Source organism: Erigeron canadensis, chromosome 3, assembly GCF_010389155.1.
Source record: "Erigeron canadensis isolate Cc75 chromosome 3, C_canadensis_v1, whole genome shotgun sequence".
In the NCBI taxonomy this organism is placed as follows: Eukaryota; Viridiplantae; Streptophyta; class Magnoliopsida; order Asterales; family Asteraceae; genus Erigeron; species Erigeron canadensis.
The window spans coordinates 45,524,964-45,536,524 of NC_057763.1; the positions used below are offsets into that span (position 1 = coordinate 45,524,964).

Genomic DNA, 11,561 nt, shown 5'->3' on the forward strand with positions numbered 1-11,561 from the left:
CATAATATGTACGGGGTTTTTTTAATTTTTTTATAATATGTTAGATTTTGTTAAATATACAATATTATTATAAAAGTTTGAAGATGTCATATAAGATAAATCACACGTGGTAGTTTTTTAGCCTAGTTTTGAGTTTGAAGAGGGCTTTAAAAGGTTAGAATTTCAATTGTTTATATATATATATATATATTTTCAAGTAATTGGAAATAAAATTTTGTGATTGGGGACAAGTAGAGATGGAAAACGTGCATGTCAACGAACTCTTACATCATTGTTAGATGATTATAATCTAGCTAGAAACTTAGAAAGTGACCTTTGAAGTCGCTTCGCCGACTTAGAATTTGTACTTTTAACTTCTTGCGTGTTGGTACCAAAGGGGGCGATTATTTGGTACTTTGACCCAGTCAAATCAAACTAAAGACTTGAAAGAAAGCAATCTTAATTTTCGTAGAAGCTTTCAAATATGAAAGAATGAAAAAAATTCCTTTCAAACAAGTAACAAGATATATTTAAGAGAAAAAAAAAAAGTCAGATACTAAAAACATCTAATAGTTTCCCATATAATATTAAGGGCGAAGGAAATATGAGGCTATTAGACACTTAAATTGAGTGAAAAACCCTTCACATACTTTCTTTTAAACCATAAAAATCATAGAGCCCAAACATTTATTCAAAATATTAAAAAATTGGTATGTGAGTGTAACAGCTCCATACTCACTTTTTCTTAACATTAAACCCAATTTTTTAAGTTAAAGGAAAATTTTGTTAATCTTTATTACAGTACAGCAAAAACACACTAATAATCACATGAGTTCATTCGATTACATAGCACATACTACAATATTACATTCCAATTGTTGGTTTTTTTGTATTGTATATTGCTATAGTAATTTAGAGTTTATTAATAATTAATTAAGTTTTTTTTTTTAGTTAAGAGTCCCAAATGGGACCAAAAGCTGGAATCCCTTTACTCTTGCAAGCATTCACCACATCCCTACTACCTTCAGGGTTACTCGTTACGATCACAACCTCCGCACCGAATTTCTTCGCCGCCTCCACGCTCATCTCGGAAACATTTGGCCGCCCCATCACCGCGGTGTCGTGAACTATCACTTTATCTTTTGGATGATTACTCATCCACTCTTTTATCTCTTTGCCGAAATTTTGTTCAATCCCTTTTGCAACCCACAAGAAGCACACCTCGGCTGGACCTTGTTGTAACAAAAATGAAAGAAATACACAAATACCCGACCCAGTTGCCACTACCAGCACACGATTGTACATGTTAACTAAGTAAGGCAAACCCGCAAAATGCACTTGTCGAACCCATAAGTGGCTCGGCGGGTTTGACACTAGCGACTTTGTGAAGTCGCCAACTGCACCGGCTAGCATCATGTGTTCGTCCTTCCCGTCAGAAATGATTCCGAATGCATGCCATTCGGACATCGGGGAAGGACTAATCCGACCTAGTATCCCCGGTTTCACTCCTCCTGCAAACTTAATAATAGAAGCATGGCCCGATGGGGCCGAGACGTTGACCGGAACCCTCCTCACGGTCAACCATGGAATAATGATAAGTATAGTTATGGCCAACGTGAACCAAAATTCTTGCTCTTTAACCAACTTTGATCCCACGTCTTTTGTATACGATTTGGTATCGGGATCATACGATTTCGTGAGCACAATGAAGGCCCAAAGGAGTATCAAGGACAGCCACCCCGTGAACCGGTGAGTTCTTTCGAAGACGTTATGGTGGAGGTGACGAACCAAGGGAAACGCCGCAAGACAAGACAAGCACAAAAGCGCGAGAATAGCTGAGGCGACACCGATGATCTCATTCGAGGTGCTGTCTCTATCTTTAAGTGTAAGAATCAAAGAGTATGTAAGCCAAGCAACCGAAGAAACGCCACAACTGCTATGTATCCCTCCTAAGGATTGAAGTAAAGAAGTGATGGCAGTTTTAAGGCGTAGAGGCACCCGCGGATGCCCAAATACGTTCACCGCAAGCCAGAACACGACACGTAAAAAGGCTTCACTTCTACATAGTATCAGAGCCAGAAGGTTTCCAATGGAAAACAAGGTAGCATGGTCTCTAGCGTAACGAAAATGACCCGTGGCAGCAAGGACTAACCCTGTAATGTTAAGAGTCAAGCAAACTACAAAGAGTCTCTTATACACCGTAAACATGCCTTGATCGAGCAAGATCACCGATAATCTCGACTCTACTTTCGGTTTGTTGCTTGGCTTATTGGGAACAATCTTTTTACTTGGAGCTAGGGGGAGTTCTTGAACTTGAGGTGGTAAGGGCAATTGGTAGTCTAGCTCATAGCCTTCTTCGATATTGATCAACACATTGTCCGCATCATCGTCTGTATCCACGTCGCAAAAATGGCTGCTGGCTCGACTAGTGGATCTTGAAATAATGGCACCAGAAGTTGGTACGATTCTCTTAGAAGAATTACTGCTCCATGGAAGCCAAAGTTTTGGAGTAGGGGCTACATGACGATCGATGGCGAATGGATCCCTATGGGATTGGATCTCAAACGATACGCCACGACAACTTGAAAACCTTTGATCCATGGCTTCTTGGCTCACCATATACGCTAGCTAGCTAGTTCTTTTTTATTTTTTCTTTAGTATGAAAATATATATATTGGAAGGAAGAATATATAGAAAAAAATGGGTGGTTAAGTTGTGGTGGTTTTTCCTTGTAAAACTTGTCCATATTTATAGATACAAACTTGCGCATTGACTGGTTGTATGATCGTTGTCTTTTCCTTGTACGTAAATTATGAAGAAGCTAATAAGGTTTATCGTATAGTTAGCGAATTCGACGACTTTGTCAACCTTATTAGAGAAATGGAGGACGACCTCGATCTAATTAATTAAGCCCATATGTTTCAGTATCGTAAATTTCCATTTCCATATAGTATAGTGTAATTCATATAATAATACGCCGTATATATAGTATGTGCGTTTTTACGTACTATTTTTTCCTTAGTATATATAATACGAGTATTATACCAATCCAATAATTAGCTAGGGCTTAAGAGTAATTATGTTTACAATACTAATTATATAATAAGAATGTCAATTAAGACGAGAATGGGCTTTAAAACTTTTTTTTTTAAGTGTATTGTTCGTAGCAGGGTATCTAGCTTATATTGTTTTAACCATATTCGCGCTAGAGAGCTCTCACATTCTCAATACATAGTAGAAGGAGAAACCCCCCAATTAAACCGCCATAAAGACACGACATTTAATTGGGATAAAACTACTATACGGCCTCTGCAGGACTTAAACCTGTTTCACTGGAAGACTTAATTTCACAAATTCCTCGAAATGTCTTTCACATGTCTCAAACTCGATACCTCTAACATGTAAATTTAGTGCTCAACCAGAGATTTATAATGAAAAGTAGAAATATGGGCTTAAACTAATATGGAATACTAATTTTAATATGAAGATTTAATACGTTACAGACATTTTATACTTTCGTTTTAATTTTAAGATGGATAAATTACAAACACACTCTTCGAGCTTAACTTTACTCAATAACTTCTATTCAAACATTTAGATGTCTCATTTAAATAGAAACTTAATTTTTTAAATTTCAATTATGAATAACCCGGATGCATTATGGGTCAAAATTTGCTTTGGATATTCATTGTAATTTTTTTTTGAACATTCAAAACGATTTTATAAATTGATGGCTAGCGAGGAGCTAGAATTACATCATAGAGAAGTCGAGATTACATGAAGAATTAGTTGTTAAAACGAAACCAATTTGGGCAGTCTACAAGGGCTTTTGATGATCTGAGTTGTTAACCATAAGAAGCTTGTGATTTTGACTTCTTTGGTAGCATATCGGATTGATGGGTTTTGGTTCAAAAAGATACAGTCATTCCGGCATTTTCATATCACCCAACATTATGCATGAACGACGAGGTTCACAAGCTTGCATTTTACCGGTTGGAGTTGAAAGTACATACTTGTGCAGCTCGAAAAGTTCTCTGATGCTGGAAGGCACAGTAAATGGGAGATTGCACCAGTTGAGAATGAAACTCCAGAGTGTGGTTGCAAAGGTACAGTGTGAAAATAGGTGATCCGCGGATTCAGCATGTTGGTTACATAATCGGCAGGTGCACGATTGTGGAGGTCGATTGTGGATATTCATTGCAATTAACAAGGCAATAGAGTTGGGTTGGCTAAACTAGGATCATGGAGCACGAGATCAATTGTGCTCAGCAATAACTACGTATTATACGTACAATATTAAATCTGAGACCCCAGCGGCCTAGAAAATTTATGTACACATCAAGTTCGAAAAAACAACTGTCGCAAAATCTTAATGAAGTCAAATATATAGATAAAATAATTTATAAGTTATAACTAATGTTATTACAATAAATTATGTATCCTAACAAAATCATACGGAGTAATATAACTATATAAGTATATAACAAACTAGGTATTTCACTCACATGATGTGTGACAATTAAAAAAAATTGTTTAATACATACGTAAAAAAGGTTTTTTTTGGAAATTTTTTTTTATGCATATACAGGTTTCAATAACTATTTAACGCACTAGTAATTACTCTATAAGTTCATTATGTAAAAATTGATATGTTATAGTTCATGGTCAATTCACATATGACCATTATTTTGAATTACATTACATTACGATATATCATCGGTGAGCAAAAAGCGAACCGCAAAACCGAAATTGGAAAAAACCAAACTGAAGAAACCCAAAAACAACCCCACTGGTTTGGTTTTGGTTTTCTAAAAAACGGAATAGATCGGTCCGGGTTTCCGTTTTATATGCAAAAATCGACCATTAAAATCGCAAGATCATATATATATATATATATATACTTTAATTTTTATATATTTATATCTTCTCATGTATATTTGTTAATTAAGAATTTATGAATACATTCAAGTTTACAATAAAATTTTCAAAAGATTATCCAAATAAACTTCAACACTAGAATTAAAAAATATATCATGGAAACATGTTGTTAGTGGATTGAATTGTTTCTATAAATATACTTGTTTATATACCATGATATATGACTATAAGTATATGTTTAACTATTAGCATCATATTTAAGTTCATACTTTGTTAAATTTTATAGATTAGGTATAAATAAGGCCATCTTAAAAATATGTAAATGTAATCATTCATCAGCTTGGGCAATTGAAAGAAAATCAAACTTAATTGAAAATCAAACAATTTTAAAGTAAATAAATTAATATTATTTTATTATTTAAGAAAAATATGAATTAAGATGATAAAATATGAAAGTAAAACATTTAGGTAACATAGATTTGTTGAATTTAAAAATTATTTAAACTTTCTTTATTAGATTTCTAATATATATAGGATAAATATTATCAAAAAAAATTATGTGAATGACACATAGGATAAATCTTAGGTGACAATTTTCTAAGATAGTCTTAGTTTTGAAGAGGGCTTTTAAAAGCCCAGTCAACTACTGTTTTAATATATATATATATATATACAGAGGCGGTACCAGGAAAAAATTCCAAAGGGAGCAAACTTAAAAAAATTATGAAAAATAAATTTGAAAGATGACAAAATATTAAAAACCTATAGAAATTTTTTAAATTTGGAGGGGGCATTGGACCCCTTGCCCCCCTTTAGTACCGCCCCTATATATATATATATATAGAAAAATGAGTATAGGGCTGTTATGTATCTAACTTAGGTGAAAAACCTCTCACATACCAATATTTTAATATTTTTAATAAATGTTTGGCCCCCCATGATTTTTATGGTTTATAAAAAGGTATGTGAGGGATTTTTCACGCAACTTAAATGCCTAACAGCCTCATATTCCCTTCCCATATATATATATATATATATATATACAATAGAAGTTATTAATTAACCAATTATTTCTAAGATTTTCCTATTTTTATTATAACATATTGAATGATTAGCTCTTCTATTTTATAACTAGCATTGTACCCGCGCAATGCGGGGGCGGTTTGATGGTGACGGCGATTGGCGATGGTAACGGCGGCCATGGTGGTGGTGTTCATGGTGGGTGCAACTGTGTAAGTAATTTGTGTAAATGTAATTGATGTAAAGTGATAGTAGATATAATTTAGAAGATAAGGGATTTAATGGTGTAAACTAATTTATAAAGGGTAAAATGGTAATTTTCCATCTAATACTTTTATGAGAGAGAAAGTGATAATTATTATAAGATAGTATATATATATATATTTTCAAAATTTTATGAACCTTCAAAAATATATACAGGTCGAAAATTGGGTTTGCCACGCCTCTAGAGCTCTCTTGTGCCAAACGACAAGTGGGTAATGGCCAATATACACAATTCTAATTGAAATACACAATATTTTAAATACCGGTATTTTAATCGTATTGCTGTTGTACTCGGTACTGGTATTACTGGTAGGTTTAATTATTATTTTTTTATTTTTTTATAAAAGATATATATAAAAATTTGCTACAATTCAATGTAAAAGTAAACAAAAACGATATTACAATAAGTAATAATATAATAATAAATAAAAATAACAATAATATAATTACTAAATAATAATAATCACAATCATAATAATTATAAGAACTTAAGATGAGTATTTTAGTCAACGTTATGAATTTGAAAGGAATTGAAAACTTTTTTTTCATATGTATAAAATAACTTCAAATTCATATATATATATATATAATATATATATATATATATATATACTAGATTAATCTCGCACATTGTGCGGGGCTAACTTATTGCATAAATAAAAAAATACAATAACTGATAGTTATACCATTATTCAAAATTTATGATGATATAAAAAACTATTAGATTACGAATAATGCAAACAATAAAAATTATAATTTATGAATATATGATACGTTAAATATGTTAAAAAGAATGACTAATGAAACATAAATATTTATAAATCATGAAAATCGTTTTTATGATATATATTTTTTAAATATAATATAATAATTACTTTCAGAAAAATAACATAATATAATAAACAATCTCATTTAAAAAATAAAAATATCATTGAATTAATAAAAAAAAACACAATATAATGTATATAAATATTTTTGTACTCATAAAGAAAATAGAAAAATAATTATTAATTATTAAAATTATGATTGATGATTAGGATTAAAATTCATGATCAAGATCATATATGTCAATATAAATATAACAAATTTAATGGAAAAAACTAAAAATGTCACATAAGAAAAACATATTTTCTCTTAGTTATATAGAGATATTTTAAAATTTTATTATGTATACTTTGGAAATGTCAAATTAATATGTACGTATATTTTGAAAATCTTAAATTAATTAATGTTAGTAATTATCTAAAAGACTAAAATCTAGTAGATATACGTATAATATGAAGACTTTAAATTAATTAATTAATATTAGTAATAGTTTTAGGAACAATTTGTGAATAAAAATGATGATTAGGATAAATGATTAGAAATAATGTAAATGACATAGAATGCTTAAAATTAGAAAATTAATGGAAAAATGACACATAATGAAAAATCTTACATGTCATTCTCTCATAATTGTCAAATAAGCAAAAAATTATCCTCTTTTAGTTATATATATGTGTGTATATATATATATATATGGTAAATTGATGAAATGTTTTAAATTATAATGTCATTAACTATCTAACCAAACATGAAAAAAATAGTACTTAAATTATAATTACAATGAATTTTTCCAACCAAACACGGTGTATATTTGGGGCATTTTAATATTGTAGTTAGATTTGTCGTACAGAATTAAAATAAAATTTATTTTAGTTAAATTTTAATTTTTTCAATAACTTTAATTACAAGTAAAACAAATATGACAAGGTCTTGACTCTTAGATTATGGTTAAATTGATGCACGAATATTCACGAAGCAATTGATGTATGATGATTTTCATGATGCACGGTGATTATCATTGGAAAAAAAATTTATTGTTTTCTTTGTTTTACTTTATCTATACTTGAAAGTTTATCATTTATATACTTAATTATGTTTGAAAAAATTAAATTATTAATACTATTTTTAAAATCATTGAAATAGTTTTTTTTTTTATAATGCATTTACCAAATCAACAGTGAGTCAGTAACAAAAGCATAAAAATATCAATAAAAGATTACTATTGTCACATTTATAGACATTATATGCTACATTAGTTATACATCAGTTCTAAACTTTAATCTTTATTTCTTTTTAAGCTAGATAGATTTTTTTTTTTTAAGTTAGTTTCGATTCAGACGTGCTGGGGGAAATTTTAACCAACAAATCGTTGGACCTCTAACCCCCTCCTCATGGAAAATACCTTGAGATGAGAAACTCAATACTCGAACATGAGACGTTGAAAAAAACTCACCTGCGGGGCCCACATAGTGGATTTAGAAGATACCCGTTTTTTTAACATATCCTGTTACTAATCTTAATCCGTCTAACATTATTATAATACATATCCAAATCTGTTAAATTTAAATTAAAATTTAATCTGATCCATAATATAGTTTTTATCTCTTGTCTATTCCTCTTTCAATATTTGTAATCCTCTTCTACTTCATTGCCTCTTTATCATTTTCATCCATCTTTAATAAACACCATCCATGTATACACACATAAACACAAAAGTTTGAATGTCATAATATATATTGACCATACATAACAAATTTTGATTTTTGACCATACACGACATTCTCGTTAGGGAGGTGATCCCTACATAACATATTTTGATCATACACAACAATATATGCATCAGACAATTGTATTGTACAACTGTTTAATGCATATATTATTATGTATAGTAAATTTATGTTGTATAGGGATTAGGGATCATTTCCCTTCTCGTTATATGCATTATCGCTATATGCGGCGCACTGCTTATAAAATATAATTTATGCATTTTATTTTATGCACTTTATCCCCCGGAGCCTACTCCTATCTCATCATAAGCAGACGCATAGGCTATAGAATATAAAATCTCACCTTGCAACTCTAATTTTGAGTTGGTCATAGGTTGACAGTTTTCGGGGTCACTTTGCGGGTCAGAACTATTGGAAGACGAAAGAGAACTTAGATTCGCTCGGCCAACAAGTGGGCAGCGTGCTTATCTTGTGTGACAATACAGAGCGAGTGGCTCTTCTAAGCGGACAGATGTGTGACAATAAATAGCATTGTGTTTTAGGTTTTCTAAATATTATGATTTTGTAGTTAGATGAAATAATTTTTTAAAAAATGGTTCCATTTCACTACCTTTTAGGTTCCTATATCATTTTATATATTTAGTTTTGAAATAATAAAAGATAATTTTTTTCTTTACCAATTATTAAACACTGCACTAGAGTTGACTTTATTAGATAGATTCCATTATAAAACTTGGAGGACCATCGATGTCAAACTCGATATATCGGCTATGCGTTGCGTCTTTCTTTTTTATATTATTACTAATATTAATATTAATATTATTAATTTATTATTGATGGCTTTGTGTTATATCATCTTGACTTATTCCAAGATTTGATTTTTTTGGTTTTTTGTTGACAATTTCTTTTATGCATCAAACGATATATAATCTTAAATTTTTTTTTTTATTGATAATTGCTATTAAACTGTATAAAAAACTTGTAATTTTATAGTAATAATAATAAAAATAACTTATATATTAATGACAACCTATGATTAGCAAAACTCATAAACTTTATTCTAATCCTAGAATAATGTGTATCTACTAAACTCATAAATGATGAATATAGATCGGAGAAATGAAACGGCTACGCAACAAAGAACGCATGGAAAGAGGTATATTTTATAGTAGAGAAATTTCTATATATTAACTGAATTTTTCTACTAAAAGAACGTAACGTAAAATGTTTTTTAAGAAAAAAGGGATTAGAAATAGGTGGGTAAGGTAGAGTTTTCCTTCTATGGTTTTAAATCAAGATCAACTAGTTGAATAGGCTCTCTTGCATAGTTGCATGGACCCAATAAAACTATATTATATACTGTGAACTTATGTTGAAAATGCTCATATCCTCATGTCATTTTTAACTGATTACCCAATGTTGATATAATTACATTCGTATATGAAAAACAAAAAAAGATTTAAGTAATACATCACAAAGGCTTTTACCAGCCTATTTGCCTTTTCCAAGTTGCATATATCATAATGATTTGTCTACTACAAAAAACGAAGATGACTCACTAATGTTCGTGTTCCACATGAATCATGGAAAAGTAGTCAGGTTTGTGGCCGCTTTGCGAGGTTTCAACTGTCGTATTAATACAGATTCGTGAATCTTGATACATTTCAAATTAAATTTCCAATAACACATAAAAAAAGTAAATAATTACATTGAACACTTTATTAATACAATCCAATTACACGTACAAATTAAAACAAGTGAACAACATCCATTCAACACAATCAAATCATACATTCTCAATGTTCAAAAAAAAAAAAAAATCATACATTCTCAGGTTTGATAATTATATTTGACAAATTAAAGTTGACACATAACATAATTAAACGTCATTGTTTGATAATTCTTATGTTGGCAACGAGATAAAACTCAAATATTCCATTTGGCAATTCCCTTTTTCACTTGTAAATTGCCAAGAAAATATCCAACTGTATTATTTCTAATGTAAAAAAACAACAATTAGGAGAAGATAAGGAAACGGTGAGCTTCGGTTACGATAAGACGATACGAACTTTCTTTTATATTTTCATATAATGTTAAGAGTTAATTGCATTTTTGGTCCCTATGGTTTGTATGTTTTGGTAGGTTCAGGACCTTTTCAGGTTTCATTTCATTTTTGGTCCCTATTTCAGAAACTTTTTGCAAATTTGGTACAAATTAACAGTGGTTGTTAAATGAAGCCATTAAGTGCTGTTAGAATTAACAATGGTATGTAATTGTAAATTTCTAAAACTGTAAAAGGCATTTGCGTTAATAGTGTTAGTCAAAAAGTTTGTCATGTTGTCATTCAGATATACACGTGATTGTTGTAGTTTGTTGTCTTGTGTTACACATTTATTCCTTTTATTGCTTTTATATCCACTTTTTTTATAAAAAAAAAAGAAAAACTTTTTTTTGGGCAAACTTCCCTTTTCGATTCCGTTTTCATGATTTGTCAAATTGATATGAAAACATCAGATTTTGTTCACGATTCGATTCCGGCCATATTCAAATTTTAAGTTTTTCGATTCATCGAGATTCGTTGACAGATACTTTTCCGACAAAGTTTTTTGACAAAATAATGGGTTAGGGTTAGTGCGGAGTGCAAAATTGAGCATTTCCGTACCGGTTTCGTGTTTTATTCGATAAAACAAAGGAGAAATCACAAATTTAAGTTTTTCGACAAATTGCTATATTTTCCATCAACGGTTTCCGAAGTTCATTTTGGTCAGGTTTGTGTGCGGTGAAATTCAAAGTCGATTGGTATCAATTTCGAGTTTTTACTCGAAGAAATGAGGTAGAAATCGTGATTTTCGTTTTCCTGATGCGTTT

At 30.5% G+C, this 11,561-nt stretch overlaps 1 protein-coding gene across 1 annotated transcript; it reads right to left on the reverse strand.

Moving 5' to 3' along the window:
- Positions 1 to 790: 790 nt before the first annotated feature.
- Positions 791 to 2,675, reverse strand: LOC122594355 (adenylate-forming reductase 06235). Its single transcript, XM_043766825.1, has one exon. It carries the CDS (start codon positions 2,596 to 2,598, stop codon positions 931 to 933), a length of 1,668 nt encoding a protein of 555 aa, XP_043622760.1. The 5' UTR covers positions 2,599 to 2,675; the 3' UTR covers positions 791 to 930.
- Between the last annotated feature and the right edge of the window lie 8,886 nt (positions 2,676 to 11,561).

What these genes read in the sequence shown, in the direction of transcription:
- LOC122594355 (XM_043766825.1), bottom strand. Translation starts at nt 2,598, where the DNA reads ATGGTGAGCCAAGAAGCCATGGATCAAAGGTTTTCAAGTTGTCGTGGC.